This window comes from Haliotis rubra, unplaced genomic scaffold (genome assembly GCF_003918875.1).
Source record: "Haliotis rubra isolate DU_JTF1 unplaced genomic scaffold, ASM391887v1 Scf292, whole genome shotgun sequence".
Taxonomy (NCBI): Eukaryota; Metazoa; Mollusca; class Gastropoda; order Lepetellida; family Haliotidae; genus Haliotis; species Haliotis rubra.
In genome coordinates, this window is record NW_025766960.1 from 576,293 (window position 1) to 595,602 (window position 19,310).

General features: G+C 38.8%; 2 protein-coding genes across 3 annotated transcripts in view; one reads left to right on the forward strand and one right to left on the reverse strand.

Annotated features, from left to right (window-relative positions):
• Positions 1 to 273: 273 nt before the first annotated feature.
• The window catches only part of LOC124282092 (transmembrane protein 243-like), a 33,933-nt gene continuing 14,896 nt past the window's right edge, over positions 274 to 19,310 (reverse strand). The window contains exon 6 of the mRNA XM_046718067.1: positions 274 to 311. Within this exon, the coding sequence (XP_046574023.1) occupies position 311 (1 nt within the window). The 3' untranslated portion in view covers positions 274 to 310. The remainder of the gene's footprint in view (positions 312 to 19,310) is intronic.
• Positions 1,973 to 18,872, forward strand: LOC124282089 (cyclin-D-binding Myb-like transcription factor 1). Of its 2 annotated transcripts, none has more exons than XM_046718063.1 (17): positions 1,973 to 2,056; positions 4,189 to 4,345; positions 4,946 to 5,050; positions 8,247 to 8,338; positions 8,604 to 8,721; positions 9,593 to 9,669; positions 10,480 to 10,670; positions 11,502 to 11,611; positions 11,731 to 11,799; positions 12,006 to 12,165; positions 12,786 to 12,854; positions 13,032 to 13,114; positions 13,366 to 13,685; positions 14,140 to 14,296; positions 14,701 to 14,786; positions 15,249 to 15,405; positions 16,154 to 18,872. In XM_046718063.1, the coding sequence occupies exons 2-17, from the start codon at positions 4,192 to 4,194 to the stop codon at positions 16,249 to 16,251; spliced, it is 2,046 nt and encodes a 681-aa protein (XP_046574019.1). In that variant the 5' UTR covers positions 1,973 to 2,056; positions 4,189 to 4,191; the 3' UTR covers positions 16,252 to 18,872. The 2 variants fall into 2 exon arrangements, with proteins under 2 accessions (XP_046574019.1, XP_046574018.1); XM_046718062.1 differs by lacking the exon at positions 1,973 to 2,056 and adding an exon at positions 2,068 to 2,227.

Consider the following 19,310-nt stretch of genomic DNA (forward strand, 5'->3'; position numbering starts at 1 on the left):
GCAGTTTGAAACAGTTCCCTGCTCAAGATATCATTATGCAGGATACTTTGAAGATGGTAGGTGTAAAGAGGCAGTACCCGTGAAGATCCGGGTTAGAATTTATCTTCAGTAACCCATGCTTGTCGTAAGAGGCGTCTAACGGGATCAGGGGTCAGACTTGTTGACTCGGTTGACACATGTCATCGTATCTTATTGCGTAGATCGATGCTCATGCTGTTGATCACTGGGTTGTCTGGTCCAGTCTCGATTATTTACAGACCGCCGCCATATAGCTGGAATATTGCTGAGTGCGGCGTAAAACTAAACTCACTGTGGCGTGTTGTAACATTTAAATATGTCCACAAACATATTCTGCTTACACCGTGTTTGTTCATCTATGTGTGTTTGACGTCGCACTCCGCTATATTTTAGTTGTATGACGGAGGTCTGTCAATAATCCAGTCAAAACCCGTTTCTGTGGAAGTTGTTGGGGTGTCAGTATGGTCCAACAGTCCAGTTTTAAACCCATGGACACTTAAAGATGGAGTGAATGTCCAAGACGTGTACCTTCTTGTGGTACCTACGAGCACAAGTACGACACTAACAAACCTCGAAACACAATCAAGGAGAAATCTGGTATTTGAAAACATGTAGGTTCCTGGAGACGCAGCTCTACACATACTTGGGGCGATGTCAGTACTTACTCCAGTGTTTAAAGCGTTCGCTCGTCGCGTCGAAAGCCCGGATTCGATTCCCCATATATGTACAATGTGTGAAGCCAATGTCTGGCGTCTCCCACTGTGAAATTACTGGAATGTTGCTAAAAACGGCGTAAAACCCAACTCACTAATTACTCACTTTTCTGATAAGATTCTCCTTGGAGAAATTTCTCATTATAAAAGCTGTGTAGGGATTAAATATGAAGTACTGTGGCATGAATCTCTTAGATTTATACAACTCCCCAGACGAAGGAATATTAGCCACGTCCATCTGATAATACTGAGTCACAATAAAGATGTGTTTTCATACCAACCATTGGAATTGTTTTTTAAACATATAGTCTCTGAAATGAACATATTTTACAGTTTCTAAATTATATTCATAAAATATAGTAAAAAGAAAGCCAGATATTTTTGTTCATTTTTCAGACTGTGGTAACCTAGACTGGCCACACATTCTATACTAATGGGCTGTATTGGGTATGTTTGTTTCAGGGTCTGTATGAAAGATGTATCAACAATGTACGATACCGATGGAGGATGAAATGATAAAGAATATCTATATACTGTTCAAATGCCTATGGTTGAACTTATTCATGTTCTATCAACCGTGGTTGATCTACACAACATATAGACCAACAAAAACATGTTTGTAATTATAACAGCTTTGAAAATAAAACGCATTGAGGAACGCCCATTAATTTGCAGCCATGCCCATAACATTCCGGAAAAGTTGGAATCGGGAATTTACCTAGATATAATTTATTAATTAAATATCGTTATTTTTAACCAAATATTTTACGGAATACTTCCTTAGACCTATAGTTATTTTGAAATTACCCTACCAAATACAATTAAAAATGTCTGTGGTTTAGTATGTTTCTCTGCCATGGCATATGTTCTCTGCTAGGTTGTATTTTCATTATTACCATTGCATAATGTATTTAAGGATTCGTGATAAAACATAATTATTAATAAAACACAAAAAAATACATCTTAAAGGAAGCGTCCCATATAAGAATTGTCAGATTGATCGAACAGAACAGTGCGTGGGAAAATTATAGTCTCATTCAATATTAACACAGAAACGCGAGTTGATTTGTCAATGACAGTACATATAGCTTTGTGGGGTTTTTCACATTTATAGTTATAGTTGTGTTTCTAAGAAATAATGACATAACTATAATGTAAAGTAATTGTGGGCGTAACTGCGTTCGCCTGAATCCAAACAAGATACCCACAGTAAGAAGTCCGACGCAAGTAGTTCCGTGATATATTACTACACCCCGTGGCCTCCATCCTGGTTCTCTGTCATCCTGGTTCTTCCTAAACTACCCGGACGAAAACATCAGCGCAAGGTCGGTCCTCTAAAACACGTGGACGCTGTCAGTCAGTCTGGCGTTCCTTATTTCAGGACTGAACGTGAATGGCAATTATGTTTCGTGAATTTATAATGATTGTGACTTTGCCAAATGTCAAGAATTGCAAAATGGCGGTTGTTAGAACAGATTCGTCGTTGCGAGACAGCGGTGTGTATTATCCGTGGCAGGGAGGGGGCTATTCTGCACCTGTGTAAACTTTAATCTTTCTTTAAACAAGTATTAGAATATTTCGTGTAAACAGTTTGGGTAATTAAACTACGTCTGGAAAGAAAGTGTCATGGTTGGTATATGGCAGTGTGGATTAATCAAGCTACAGCATAGTCACTGACAGTTGTTAGGGAGCTATGTCAGACATTCGGACATTAACTTTTGATAATCCTGCAGAACACAAATTGTAGCAAAGATCTACCCATTGCTAATGAGGTGACATAATGTTTGAATTTTTTCACCAATGCAAAAATTATACAGCATTTTTAATTGACATGTCAACACAAGCATTATTAGATTCTACACATCCCTTTACTAATAATTTAAGTTAAGGTCATCAATAGATGAAAAAATAGAAATGACTTTGTTTTAAATCAACGTAAGTACCCCAAGTATATGTGTTTCTGTATACAGAAATGTACCCTACTCAAAGTCAAAATACAGAAAAGTCCCAACAAGTCCATATTTCGCAAACCGAAACTATAAAGTTGTTTCCACCCAACTGATTGCAACTGGTAATGTGCATCATGAAATAGTCAATACTGGGTATGCTTGTTACTTATATAGCACAATCAAATGCATCTAAAATGGCATTATGACAGTTCCGATCAAGAAAAGGTGCAATTTAGAATGGACTCATCCTAGGGTACATTTCTGTGTTCTGATTTTGGCTAGGGTACGTTTCTGTGTGCAGAGGGGCGGTGGGGTAGCCTAGTGGTTAAAGCGTTGGCTCGTCACGCCGAAGACCCGGGTTCGAATCCCTACATGGGTACAATGTGTGACGCCCATTTCTGGTGTCCCCGGCCGTGATGTAGCTGGACAATTGCTAAAAGCGGCGTAAAACCAAACTCAGTCAGTCAGTCAGTCTGTGTGCAGAAATGTACCTGGGGTACACATCTGCAGTTGCCATGTTGAGTCACGCTGCTGACAACGACTCCGTCAGCCTAAAATGACATTAACCACTTATAACTTTAGTCAGTATATTACAAAGTAGTGGTGTCATTATGCTCCTGCTGCACTTATCGGCATGTGCTTGTCACTCAAAAATTGACATCAATGTATATTTTGTCGCTATTGTGATCACGGCAATAATATAAATGGACACTGAAGCTATTTTTCAACTCCTGTGTATATTGATGTTTTGTAAAACCTGAGTCACAATACTATAGATATTGCAATTGTGTATCCTTTTGCTAAAAATTATTCATTTCTAAGAGCCCCATATAAGCAGTTATTTGTTTATCAAGAAATGAAAAGCAAATAGATAACCATGAAGAATTTAAAAAAAACAGAAATATAACTACAATCTGACAAGTTTCCACTGTATCCTATTCAGTATGTGAACAATCTATGTTCAATATGTAAATTGATTGAATTTAGATATCACGCAAACCTCAACCTTAGATATCACGCATACCCTACACATGAACAGATACAAATTATTTCTACTTCAACAGAAATTTAGAATGTGCAAATTAGAAGTCACTTGAAACGTTAAGCTCAATGATAGTAAGAAAATGTCTGTTCAGTGGTATAAAATGCCTAATATCAGTAAATGACCGTATCAAAGGGAGTAATATGTTGCATACCCTCTGAAACTTTAGATGTCACTTTCATTGAGTTGAATTTGAAATAGTTTTCTTAGCATCTTTAGTAGGACGTTTTTTCAAAGTCAATATGTTAATGTGGTGACACTTCATAGCGTCAAGAAGTGGTGGGGTAGCCTAATGGTTAAAGCATTTGCCCGTCAAACTGAAGACCCAGGTTCAATTCCCAACATGGGAACAATGTGTCAAGCCCATATTGGAATATTGTTATAAGCGGCATAAAACTAAACTCACCCACTCACTCAATCACAGCATCAATGTCTTTGTTTTGATATGTCTGTGTACTGTTTCCAGTCAATGGATGACGATTTGAGCACAGAAAAGGAAAGTGAAACAACAAGTGAATTACACACAGAAGCCAGCTCATCTCAAACCGGCACAGTTGTTACAGTACCTGCGCCCAACGAAAGTCCTGCACAACAGTTTATATTGCTATCACAGCCAGGAAATGGTAAGGAATCCAGCTAGTCATTCAACATTGGGATTAAAGTGAGATATATAAATATTTAATACATGTACTTGTTTGTGCCAAGTGTATTGATGCTTGACCATGAAGTTTCATTGAATTATTTGATATCTGACTAGTCTTGTGAATCTTATTTCGAATTGAGGAAATTAAATGGACTGGAATTTTCCCCAAGCAAGTCTAGTGTACAGAGCATGCTCTGTACAATATATTTGTCTTGGCATATCATTCAGGATGATTCAAATTGTCTTCCAGCTAACCTGGCTATTGAACCTTAATAATACATGGAAATATCCACATATTTATGATTGCATGAAATCATGTCACTTTAAACATGTTATAAATAAATGAAGTGCCTTTCTTTGTATTTTTGCAATTAAGAAATCATTTCTTTTATTAACAATAGTAGTTTGGGCATATAATGTATTGAAATGTTTGCTCTTCATGACAAATGTTTCGTGTTCAGTGCTAGGATGTTGCTAAATTATTGCTAAATGTAAAAGTGGTGTAGAACTCTCTCCTTCCTTCTCTACTAGAAATTTGGTTATCATTTTCATTGTTTCTTCTATCTCTAAATGACTTCAGGTCCCCTAACAGTTGGTGTGCAAAATGATTCTGTCGGTGAACCTGCTTCAAAACTGATCCGTCTGGAAGGAGAAGATGGCCAGACGTATGTGTTGGCAGTTGCAGGTAAGAAGTGGCCTGAAAATACTTGGACTTTGAATGTCCATCACTGTTTGGTCAGCTGAAATAGTTTGTTCAGTGGGTCTGTATATGTCAGCCATCACGCTCAGGCTACAATGTTGTCATATTGATCAGGTTACAGTGTTGCTATATTGATCAGGTTACAGTCTTAACATGTTGATCAGGCTACAGTGATGCTGTATTGGTCAGGTTACAGTGTTATCCTATTGATCAGGTTGCCATATTGATCAGGTTACAGTGTTGCCATATTGATCAGGTTACAGGTTGGTCATATTCATCAGGTGACAGTGTTGCCATATTGATCAGGTAACAGGTTGGGTTATATTGATCCGGCTACAGTGTTACCATATTGATCCGGCTACAGTGTTACCATATTGATCAGGTGACAGTGTTACCGTATTGGTCAGATGACAGTGTTGCCATATTGATTAGGTTACAGTGTTACCATATTGGTCAGGCTACAGTGTTACCATATTGATGTGTTTACAGTGTTACCATATTGATCAGGTGACAGTGTTGCCATATTGATCAGGTTACAGTGTTGTCATATTGATCAGGCTACACTGTTACCATATTGATTAGTTTACAGTGTTACCATATTGATCAGGTCGCAGTGTTGCCATATTCATCAGGTTACAGTGTTACCATATTGATCAGGCTACAGTGTTACCATATTGATTATTTTTCAGTGTTACCATATTGATCAGGTCACAGTGTTGCCATATTGATCAGGTTACAGTGTTGTCATATTGATCAGGCTACAGTGTTACCATATTGATCAGGTTACAGTGTTGTTATATTGATCAGGTGACAGTGTTGTCATATTGATCAGGCTACAGTGTTACCATATTGATCAGGCTACAGTCTTACCATATTGATCAGGCTACAGTGATGCTGTAGTGGTCAGGTTACAGTGTTATCCTATTGATCAGGTTACCATACTGATCAGGTTACAGTGTTGCCATATTGATCAGGTTACAGTGTTGTCATATTGATCAGGTTACAGTGTTGTCATATTGATCAGGCTACAGTGTTGCCATATTGATCAGGCTACAGTGTTACCATATTGATCAGGCTTCAGTGTTGTCATATTGATCAGGCTACACTGTTACCATATTGATTAGTTTACAGTGTTACCATATTGATCAGGTCACAGTGTTACCATATTGATCAGGTCGCAGTGTTGCCATATTCATCAGGTTACAGTGTTACCATATTGATCAGGCTACAGTGTTACCATATTGATTATTTTTCAGTGTTACCATATTGATCAGGTCACAGTGTTACCATATTGATCAGGTTACAGTGTTGCCATATTGATCAGGTTACAGTGTTACCATATTGATCAGGTGACAGTGTTGTCATATTGATCAGGCTACAGTGTTGTCATATTGATCAGGCTACAGTGTTACCATATTGATCAGGCTACAGTCTTACCATGTTGATCAGGCTACAGTGATGCTGTAGTGGTCAGGTTACAGTGTTATCCTATTGATCCGGTTACCATACTGATCAGGTTACAGTGTTGCCATATTGATCAGGTTACAGTGTTGTCATATTGATCAGGTTACAGTGTTGTCATATTGATCAGGTTACAGTGTTGTCATATTGATCAGGTTACGGTGTTACCATATTGATCAGGCTAAGGTGTTACCATATTGATCAGGCTACAGTGTTACCATATTGATCAGGCTGCAGTGTTGTCATATTGATCAGGCTACAGTGTTGTCATATTGATCAGGCTACAGTGTTGTCATATTGATCAGGCTACAGTGTTGTCATATTGATCAGGCTACAGTGTTACCATATTGATCAGGCTTCAGTGTTGTCATATTGATCAGGCTAGAGTGTTGTCATATTGATCAGGCTAGAGTGTTGTCATATTGATCAGGCTAGAGTGTTGTCATATTGATCAGGCTACAGTGTTACCATATTGATCAGGCTACAGTGTTACCATATTGATCAGGCTACAGTGTTACCATATTGATCAGGCTACAGTGTTACCATATTGATCAGGTTACAGTGTTATATTGATCAGGCTACAGTGTTGTCATATTGATCAGGCTAGAGTGTTGTCATATTGATCAGGCTACAGTGTTGTTATATTGTTTTACAGTGTTGTCATATTGATCAGGTGACAGTTTTGTCATATTGATCAGGTGACAGTGTTGCCATATTGATCAGGTTACAGTGTTACCATATTGATCAGGCTGCAGTGTTACGATATTGATCAGGCTACAGTGTTGTCATATTGGTCAGGTGACAGTGTTACCATATTGATCAGGTGACAGTGTTGTCATATTGATCAGGAGACAGTGTTGTCATATTGATCAGGTTTCAGTGTTACCATATTGATTAGTTTACAGTGTTACCATATTGATCAGGTTACAGTGCTACCATATTGATCAGGCTACAGTGTTACCATATTGATCAGGTTACAGTGTTGTCATATTGATCAGGTTAGAGTGTTGTCATATTGATCAGGTTACAGTGTTGTCATATTGATTTGTTTACAGTGTTGCCATATTGATCAGGCTACAGTGTTACCATATTGATCAGGTTACAGTGTTGTCATATTGATCAGGCTACAGTGTTACCATATTGATCAGGCTACAGTGTTGTCATATTGATCAGATGACAGTGTTGTCATATTGTTCAGGTTACAGTGTTGTTATATTGTTTTACAGTGTTGTCATATTGATCAGGTGACAGTGTTGCCATATTGATCAGGTTACAGTGTTGCCATATTGATCAGGTGACAGTGTTGTCATATTGATCAGGTGACAGTGTTGTCATATTGATCAGGTGACAGTGTTGCCATATTGATCAGGTGACAGTGTTGTCATATTGATCAGGTGACAGTGTCGCCATATTGATCAGGTTACAGTGTTGCCATATTGATCAGGTGACAGTGTTGTCATATTGTCATATTGATCAGGTGACAGTGTTGTCATATTGATCAGGCTACAGTTTTGTCATATTGATCAGGTTACAGTGTTGTCATATTGATCAGGCTACAGTTTTGTCATATTGATCAGGTTACAGTGTTGTCTTATTGATCAGGCTACAGTTTTGTCATGTTGATCAGGTTACAGTGTTGTCTTATTGATCAGGTGACAGTGTTGTCATATTGATCAGGTGACAGTGTTGTCTTATTGATGAGGTAGTGGTGTTATTCCAGGTGTGACAGGAGATGCGGCTGGTATTACAGAGCTTCAGAAGACAGAAACTGTCAACGCTGACATCTCAGATGTGTCAGGAACTGTCACTCAGGTAGGATAACGTTTAAACACTTACCAGAGTTTTCTATATTACTTATCACTGGGACAAACTCATGGAGCTTGGAGCAAATATAACCGAAGTAGGCGTTTTTGAAAGGATATGATTTCAGAGGACGTGTTTCAAACACATCTTATTTCAACTGTGCCACTAAGATGTCAGTCATATTTGAACACAAACATCTGTTTTTGGTATAAGCATTCATGTAAGGAATATCGACGATCACTAATCGTAAGAAGTGTCCCTGTCAATGTGACAGGTGAAGACAGAGAAGACTGGGATAGCTGGCCCCAGCAAGAAGTCGTCTAACTCGGCCGAAGATGTCACACAAGCATGGTTCACGACCAGGGATGACAAGCGGGTCTTGCAGAGTAAAGGTACTGTGTGCTCTCTGTAATGTACCCGTGAATATATAGGTTAGAATTGATCTTCAGTAACCCATGCTTGTTGTAAGAGGCGACTAATGGAATTGGATGGTCAGGCTCGCTGACTTGGTTGACACATGTCATCGTATCCCTATTTTGTAGATTGATGCTCATGATGTTGACCACTGGATTGCCTGGTCCAAACTCGATTTATTTACATACTGCCGCCATATAGCTGGAATGTTGCTGAGTGCGGCATAAGATGAAACTCTCTCCCGCTCGCTCGCTCTGTAATGTGAGAAGTTGTGAGGCTTCTTTTCAATATCCAATAAAAAAAAGCAGGGTCATAGATTGCCAAGTTGTCTTTAGTATCACAGAGTTTCCTCCCATAGGCCAGAAATCTGTGATTGTTGTTTAAATTCATGTTTGGCGTGGATATGTCTTGTGAATTTCACCAACGTAGTGAACATATTTTCATGATCTAAGACCAGCATCACTTGGCCTTTTTGAACCCATTTCAAGCTGACTTGTTGGATGCAACTCAAATACTGTTCAATAGGGTGTGAAACCAAACTCACTCATTAAAAACTTCAGTGAGTGACCTTGAATGCAGTAACCTTTAGTCAGACATGTTGTTTCGTTAACTCACAGGACAGTGGTATTCGATTAGGGTAGTTCGTGAAAAAATCATAACTTATTATTCTGTAGACTTTGTGTAAAAATTGTGTTTACTTGAAAACATACCTGTGAATCAATGTGTTATTTCAAAACATGCCTTTAAAAATATTAAGGTATATGTGGGACAGAGTTACTTCCCTTATCAATGTGATTGTTGAAGTGGCAGGTCTTACATTTTAGTCTTTGAAATCAAATTGTTTCACAGGCCATACCTGGAAACAAGGTCAGTGGACGAAGGATGAGACGGATCTGTTGATGGAGAATATCGATTCATACTGCAAAGTGAGTATCATTGCTCGTGTCTCACTTGTAAAAAGATCTCAGAGCAAACTTCTCAACCGCGTGGGCCTTCATTCATTAGTTTGACTTCATTGCAATCATTATAGTGGTAGCAGGATCGGATGAAATGGCATCTAAGTTTATATTACTCCCTGATTTTCCAAGTATGTACTAAAAACTTTCTTTGGTACATTTGTTTATGACCCGTGAAAATCCCGAGAATTGATCTTCAGTAACCCATGCTTGTCGTAAGAGGCGACTAACAGGGTGGGGTGGTCAGACTCACTGACCTCACATGAATGACAAGGTTCTAAGTCAATTAAAATACTACAGTGAGTGTTCTGCTTAAAGACTTCAATAAACTAAGAACTAGACAGTAAACTTACAATATTGCAGAATTGTAAACAGTGAAGCAAGAGTGCAATGTCTGGATGATGGTAACTCAACTTACTGCTCTGTTTTTTCTGATAGGACCCTTGAAGGTCCGGGTTAGAATATTAAGAGGATCGGGTGGTCAGGCTCGCTGACTTGGTTGACTCATATCATCAGTTTCCAATTGCGCAGATCGATGCTCATGTATTTGATCACTGGATTGTCTGGTCCAGCCTCGATTATTTACAGACCGTCGCCATATAACTGGAATATTGTTGAGTGTGGCGTAAAACTCATTCACTCACACTTGTTTGTGTGATTGAAGTAAGTCTGTTAGCACAGTAATTTGGCTGTAGAATAGGGCTGTGAGTGAGTGGTTAAACCTGCACAGGAGGAGTGTTATGCCAGTTAAACATTTAACAAAGTTCCACCTCCCAACAGGAACGTGGCATCAAGGACCCAACAGAGATCATCTTTGAAATGACGAAAGATGAAAGAAAGGACTTCTACCGCACAATAGCCAGAGGTTTACAGCGGCCCCTGTTCTCTGTTTACCGACGAGTAACTCGCATGTATGACCAGAAGAACCACATGGGCAAATATACCCCTGAGGAGATGACCAAACTTCGGGAGTGAGTGTACAGTACATGTTTCATTGTGTTAAAGTCCTTCCTTTAATTTTGTATGAGGGTTTTTGTAAGATGTTAAAATTGCAAGTAATTTACACTGATTGGAATTATTTCGTGAAGATTTACTGAATCATCATGATATTATGATGCAAATCGGGTAAATATGTTTGCCTCGGAAGTGTTTTCTGTGATCATTATGTTGCGATATAGTACTGTATTCTAGCACAATACACAGGGTACACTCTTTGGGTTACAATTCCTTTACCGAGGTACATTCATTCCTTCATGTTTCAAGTGCATTGGTGTGAAAACATGTTAATATTAGCAGATATTGTTAAACAAACAGCTTTTGCAGTATTTCTATTATTTCCCGGTTCGCTTATAATAACATAGCAGTTGAAGTGCCTATGTTTCTTCTCAACAACGTCCGGGGCGGTGGGGTAGCCTAGTGGTTAAAGCGTTGGCTCGTCACACCGAAGACCCGGGTTCAAATCCCCACATGGGCACAATGTGTGAAGCCCATTTCTGGTGTCCCCTGCCGTGATGTTGCTGGAATATTGCTAAAAGCGGCGTAAAACCAAACTCCGTCAGTCAGTCTCAACAACGTCCCATTTTTGTTTACCGGGTACTGAAATGTAAAACCAGTGGTTCAGGGTTGTGATTTATCTGCAGAAAGGGAAAAAAGCATGAAATTGAAGCAATGAATTGGGATACAAAATTGTCGCACCCATAGTATGGGGATACATATCATATTGAGACCGACTGTAATGTTCCACCTCTGATGTTTTTGCTGGTATAGTGCTGGCATACACGTAGTAACACTGTGTACTTCAGGTTGCGTATGAAGCACGGCAACGACTGGGCAGCTATTGGAGCAGTACTAGGTCGGAGTGCATCTTCTGTGAAGGACAAATGCCGACTGATGAAGGACACATGCAATGCAGGTGAGTGATTGCAATAAATTCTGCACAGACAAGTTTCTGCAAAGTTAATGTTAAACATATTCATACAGATGCTTTTGTCTTCATGCACTCGAGTATCTCCATGTACTCTTTGTTTGAAGGAAAATGGCTGCCAGAAGAAGAGAGAAGACTAGCATCTGCTGTGTATGAGCTTGCAGGAGTAAAGATGGGTAGGTTATGTTCTTGATTCTGTGAAAACATAGTCCATATGAGACTCAAATCTATGGGAAATATTGCTAAGATGTTATGTATGGCATGGTATACTTGCTGGAACAGAAAAGTAGCATGTACTTTCAACTGTTGAAAGGTTCTTAACCTTGCGTAAGAAAGTGTAAATGACTTTTTCTCAGAACAATAAATGTGTATTGCTTTGTAGGAGAGAGTGTCACGCACGGTTTATCATGGGCTGCTGTGGCAGAGAGAGTGGGGACAAGGTCTGAGAAACAGTGTAGAACCAAGTGGCTCAACTACCTCAACTGGAAGCAGAAAGGCGGGTCCGAGTGGACTCGTCAAGACGACATCAATCTTATACTCAAGTGAGACATGGATTCTGTGTTGTTTAACAGTTTCACAACAGAATACCCCACTATCCAATACACCTGTAAGGATTCATGGTGAACCTATATTTGTTATTAGAAGGGACTTATTGAATAGGTGGTCAGACTTGGTGACTTTGTTGATTGTATGTAGTCATGTCCATGCTGTGTTGAACAGTGTACAAGAAGTCAATCACTTGATCGCCCTAGTTCAGACTTTTTTTCGTTTTTTTTTTTTAGAAAGGCGTACTTGAATACAACATACAGTTGGAATTTGATATTTTCAGATAGGTATTCTAACCACATTGGGAAAGAAGATTAGAAGTTTGGACAGAAAAGGACCTGTATCACATTCTTGTCACTGTTAATACATGTACAGACAGTCTTCTAGAAACTTTCCAATCATGACACATCTTAAGCTAACATCAAGCTTAACATGTACATGTATCCATCCAAGGGTAGATAAGTTAAGCTCCACGAAAACCATAAAGAAAAGGAACCAGCACTTAAATTATTTGCTGCCACTGATAATTACTAGAGAAATATTTACAATAATTCTGCTGGCACTATTATTACCACTACATTAGAATTATAAACAGTAAATGTCATGTTTGTTTCAGAATTGCTAGTCTGGGAGCCTCGGATGACACTGAGATTGACTGGAACGAACTTTCTAGCGACTGGTCAAGGTAACACAGTAACTAAAACACAATAGTAAATTCACTGCAGGATGGATGAATTGTCAGATTTCTCTGTCTGTCTTAGTGTTAATGTTTGAGTAGATATGCATCATTTATACTGTCATTGTCAAAATAGTTTACATGTCCCTTGACACAAGTTTGATATGACTGTGATCCTGTTTTCAGTGTGCGTTCCCCCCAGTGGCTACGAGGCAAGTGGTGGTCACTCAAGAGGCATGTGCCCGACTACCAGGACCTTGTCTTTGCAGGTAAATAGAGATTATCATGAGGGTGTATTTCTTTCTACAACACACTCCATAGCAGTGATTACTGAGCACTATACCACTACCACAAGCTACTTTGCATTTCATGTAAACAGAGTTTTCTCTTGTTTGTAAAGGGAAACACCTATTCTGAATTCAATCTACTGGAAGCTATTTAGTGTGACTTGAATGTTGTTCTGGATAGTTGTATTGATACGCAAATCAATATGAAATTAAATTGACTTTTCCATTCAAAGATATCATTGAAATCCTGAAGACGATGCATTACCAGAACGTTCGCATCAAGAGCCCAGGGGTGAGGTTGAGAGTGCAGGGTCGTCAGGCCAATGGTGAGATCGGCCTGCAGGTCCCGGTGAGTCTACAGCCTGGTGTGTCTCTAGACGGGGAGGACTCGGAGCCAACATTCCAGGCCTACGAGGTCCTGCAGCAGTGGACACCTGGCAACTCTAACGCACTGCTGATCACACAACCTCACAACAACCCTGCTGTCTCCTTCAGCGGCGCCAGCACCATGTCCACAGATCACATCATCGTCCACACACTACCAGTGTCACAGGTACAACAACTTGGATGTATCTTATAGTTCTGTATTTACATTGATATTTCTAAAACAATTCTGTATATCTCTTACATGGGGTAAAATACAAGTATACAGGGTATCTATATTGCATGGTCATATATTTAAAGAAAATATGAATATTCTATGTGTGATGTATCTGTTGTTAGTTTGAGTGAAATGGTCCGTTCAGTATATTTGTACAAAAAGTATGATAAGAGCTGTAGAGGTGTTGATTATCATTCAGAGTGAGTGAATTATGTTTTACGCCACTTTTAGCAATATTCCAGCAATATCCTTGGCTATCCCACCGACCCTAATAATTCAGAAGTAAAGCAGTAAACTTGAGCAAACCAGATACTGCCAAGAAAGTCTGACAATTCTAGTATTGTAGAAAGCCTATGTTGCATAAGAATGCATTTTTGAATGAGAATACTGTCTCTTTCTCCATCAGTCCGACGGCCATGTAAAGAGTGGGGAGAATGTGACAGTGCAGATGAACCACCAGCCCCACGTCATCATTAGTGCAGCAAGTGATGACGGCTCCCTGGACGGGTCTGTCATTACCACTTCCATTCAGCTGCCGGACGGCATGGACTCGTCAGAGCAAGGTTAGCTTACATATGTAAATAAATATATGACTAACAGTGCTACAACATGCACAGAAACATCACAAGTCGTTGCATTTATCTTTTCAGACTCATTAGCAATTTAGATGTTTATTTTTGAGGAAATTAGGTTCTTTTCATGTTGTCAGTCTTCTTATTAAAATCTGTGGTTAAAATATTGACCTCATGAACTTTCCAACTGTAATATTATTAGTTACTCTGTGTTTTGAAAGTGTATGGGACTGTAAGACCCTTGTAAATTCTGTGTTCTTGAGGCGTAGATCGACTGTTGTAGATATAATCAAGTTTTATTCATTTAGAGATGAAATAGTTTCGAAAGAGAACATGCTTTCTTTATCAAATTATTTGCCCTGTGTATGTGTTATGAATTGAATGAATTGTTGCAGAATGCCATCAGTACCAGCTGTCCAGTGAAGCTTGTCAGATGATAGATGGTCAAGGGGAGATAATTACTGGACAGTTTGCTACTACAGTAAGGAAGTGTACATAACACTAAAAACATTGAAAATAGGTGTCATGTTGAATATTTTACTGTGAAAATAACTCTTCATATATTTAATGTTTTACTTATTTGTTTAAGTTGAGTTTTACATCACTTTTAGCAATATTCCAGCAATGTCAAGGCACTGGACACCAGAAATGGGCTTGACATATTGTACCCACGTGGGGAATCGGAATCGGACCCGGGTCTTGAGTGTAATGAGTGAAAGCTTTGAAACACTAGGCTACTGCACCACCGATTTTGGATTTGAGGCCATGTGTGGCCACACTTTTCCAGATTTTTAATAATCCCTAATATAACTCTTTTTCAAAGACACTGTGATGAGTGTGTGCAATGTATTGAATGCTGAACTTTCCAAGTACTTATATGAGTTAATTATGTATTTGAAAAGAGTGTAAAATGAGTTTGATGGTGAATTACTTCCGTTGACAGGCTGTGTCCGCTGCAGATCTCCAATCAGATGTGGCCCAGTCAGTGTTGAGTTCTGGAGCTTCGGGGGCTGACATTGTGGTCCTCGAGCCAACATCACCGCCACATTTCTCACAGTCCAACAGTAACGATGGCAATGAACTTATGAGTGGCTTTTCAGGTAAGAGAACTATCAGGAATTTTATCACTTTCAAGTGAACAATTTCATAACAGTTTGACCTTATGTTGGTAATTGGAATTATATTTTGTAAAAAAATTCAAAAAAATGAAGACTGAGTGATATCTGCAAGTCTTGTCCGATTTCAGGATGTTTCCTTCTCCCAAACAACTTTTGTATTAATGAAAGTGTGTGGTTTCTGAATTAGATGTAGCTGTTATAACATTTTTCATATGTGCTTTTCCTTTGTGTGTCACTGAAATGATTAAACCTCCTGCTGTAACTCCTTGTTTGGAATGAGGAGAAAGCTACTCAGGGAATCTATGGTTGGGTAAGGTCTCTTTTAGGGTGCTCAGAATCCAAAAATAAAGGAAATTGTGATTGAAGTTGTCACTTATTCTTATGAATGAGAACTAGACTTTGTTAGTTCAGCAGTTGCATGGTTTGGATTTATGGCAACATTATATCATTTCTCTTTTGTGAACAAAAACCAAGTATTTCAAAAATCTATTTTGGGTCAAACATGCTCATACACTTGAAGTCAGCCTTCTTCACACAATTTAGCTTATTTATTGGACCTTGTCAGAAGCTCAAAATTTGTGAAAAAGGCAAGAAAGAAGCTAGTTGTCAGTTATTTCAGTGTGTCTTGTGATATTTATTTGGAAGTTTTGCAATTTCATCATTTGTCATATACTGAGCGGGATATTGGAACCCTTGAACTTCCTCATTCCTTATCATATTGTGTTGACAGATCCAATCCTCACATCAGATGCAACAGAACTGATGGGATCAGCGTCCGACTGTGAGACTGACAAGAGTCAGACTGGGCTGAGTGAAGACATACAGTGATAATTCCCCCTGGGTCAAGGTCATCTGAACCAGGCACTTTGTCAAGACTACATTTGTCATGGTCACAATAAGGCATTATGTAAACTGTTCAGTGATGAAGCATGTCAGGTTATGACAATTGTGATTTTGTTTTCTACATGTGCCAATTTGCATACAGGGATGGCAGTCTCTGTACGGATGATTATGTGGGTGTGGCTGTATGAAAGTTTTCCAGGGATGAGAATGACACTGAAAGTGAGATAGAAATGGGGGCACTATATGCTTATGAGTGTAATTGCATGTATCACTAAAGTGACACTTGACATAATGATGTCTGTGTAGATCTGCTGACAATGTTCATCCATATTGTGCACTAACAATTCAGTGTGACTTTTCTTTTCTTTCTCCATCAAAATACATCTTTCTGTGATATACAGACGTCTCTAGTTGGATTTGTTGATTGGGCTTCAGTATGGGGTGCTGGTAACTACAAGGTTGACTTTCTTGCATACCCTTGGATTTAAGGTTCACTAACCTGTCTGTACACCTCTATACTCTACCACAATGACTCTTTTTCTTCCTGCTTCGTGTCACACGTGATTGTGGCTTCTCAGTTTACGTTGTGTCAGTTTTTCCTGATCTACCTTCTTAGAGTAGATAAATGATTTATTTATAACCTGGGCATCAAATTACCAGTCTGAAATTACCGAGTTGTCTTGTTCCATGCTGCTTTCACAGTAGTTACAGCCAGGCTGCGTGGATCATAGTGCATAAGGAAGTTTGGTTATATCCATATAATAAAGTGGAATAGTTGAATGTGTGGAAGTCGTTTTGCACTGTCCAGTACCAAACTGCATTTTCTGTGGTTTTAGTATTTAACCTCATATACAAATCAAAATGAGTTCCTGTTTTGTATTTCTTGGCTGATGTAATATGAAAATATAAGTTGGGTCCCTACAGAAACTGTATTGTGAAAAACATCGGGTTCTTCTTACAAGTTTGTACAAAACAAGGCACACATGTTATTGCCTGTGTCACAATCAATATGTTATATGCAAGTGTCTTGCGCATACAGGTGCTGTATGTGTTATAAGAGATGTCTGATGCTTGCGAATATGTTAAACTTCCTTCTGCAGATAATGTGTATTTAAAATGCGCTAAACTCCTTTCACTAGGTGAGTGCTCATAGTGCTTACAATCAAAGCACAGCACATTATGACCCCGACAACACAAGCTGCCTTTGAGGCGTTAGAAGGTTAACAGTTTCATGGCTTATCCCACTGGGTACCCATTTTCTGCTGGGTGAACAGGACAAGTCCTAGAAACACTTAGGAGTCAAGCTGCCAAACATGGTCACCCATGGACTCTCCGCACCAAGCGTTGCTTAACTTCAACTGATTTGTGACCTGAGCTCTATGCATATTACCTTGATGCAGGTGTTGTTAGATACACGTCTATATATATTATATATATATGCAGGTGTCTGATACGTACAGATGTATAAACTGCTGGGTGGGACATTGCATTCATCTGCGATCTGGAAGTTTCTGTATCATTTTGTATAGTCTAAATATTTATTTGCACATTAGGTACATGTGCAGCGATGTTAATTATGAAAATGGAGAGATAGCCATTTCATGTTTTTTACCACTTACCATCTAAAAGTGCTGAAACTTGGTGTCTGTAAGATTTTCAGATTACCCAATGAAAATGTTGAGTTTTCTCAATGAATTTAGTGATTGAATTAATTTGTCAAGACCTGTTAAGTAAAATTGGTGTGTGTCGATTATGGATTTGGTATTCAACCATCTCTGACAATGAAATATGAACTTTGTTTTAAATCGAGGTGTTATCAAGTATATGACAGTTTTGTATATTTTGATATACATTAGAACTGTTTGCCTGTCCCAACCTTACATTATCATGTAGAGGAATTTGTCCACTTGGATATGTCTTTCAAAGTGATGCTTTAACAACTTAAATATACTTTAACTGCAAATGTTTATGAAAGTGTTAATGTGTTGTAAAGGTTAATTGCTACACTCACTTGAAAATTGGTGTTAGGAAATCTGTTTTGTTTAATTGAATACTTAATCAAGTTATTTAAAAATCCTTCTGACTTTACTACCTGTATAATTCAGATTTTATCCATGTCATTATAGCATTACTGCATTGCGGTGTTGTCATAAGGTAGATTGAAACACATCTGGGACTTCATTCTATTGTTTGAGCCTACCATTAATAGACAGATCGTTACTTGAGCGTTTAGCCCTTCTGCAAGCTCATCACAAAAGATGATACATGCCTCTTTTGAATGTTTTGTGAAAGTGAGTAGGGATGTGCTTTAAATAGGGGACTGTCATTGTTACTTTCGGTTCCTTAACAGTTCTAGGCTACATTTTTCTAGGCTGGAGAGTTACTCCCCTTGTCCTATCATCCTCATCAAGTGGTAAAGATGTGTATTGTGTTTCTCAGTGATGCTAGTGTGCGAACTGAAAGGATTTGTTTCAAGCAGCCCTCAACCCACCTGCTGCAACATATTTATTATGCCCTGATGAATTTCAGTTTCCATATGCAAAGGTTCAAAATATTGAGTTTGTGTACTAATACATTTGATTTTGAAAATAAACATGTTAAACAATGTCTTGTGATTTGTTGTGACCTGCATCAAGATTCTTAATATATGCAACTAAACAGCCATGCAGAAAGGTATTGTATGTGATTTAATGCAGAAATATTATGGCTGTTTAATGAAAACACTCAGGGCCAGACAAAAACAGTGATTGATGTCATGAGCATTGTCCCAAGCACCATGTTGTAATGAAACACATCTGAAGCATAGATTGTTGGGGAACATTTCTGTACCCGAATCTCCACAACTCAGCAGTTATGCCAACACTTCAGTCAGTGACTTGTTTAGTTTTTATTCTTGAGTTCAATATAGGTGCAAGCAGATCGGCCATGTCAACCGTTATTGGTATGGAGTGAGTGAGGTTTTACACCACTTTTAACAATATTCCGTCAATACCACGGGGGACACCAGAAATGGGGTTCACATATTGTACCCATGTGGGGAGTCT

Coding starts and splice junctions, on each gene's coding strand:
- LOC124282089 (XM_046718062.1), top strand. CDS start 2,171: ATGTCAAGAATTGCAAAATGGCGGTTGTTAGAACAGATTCGTCGTTGC. Junction 8,339..8,603: donor TGTCAGGAACTGTCACTCAG/GTAGGATAACGT, acceptor TCAATGTGACAG/GTGAAGACAGAGAAGACTGG. Junction 15,406..16,153: donor ACTTATGAGTGGCTTTTCAG/GTAAGAGAACTA, acceptor TTGTGTTGACAG/ATCCAATCCTCACATCAGAT.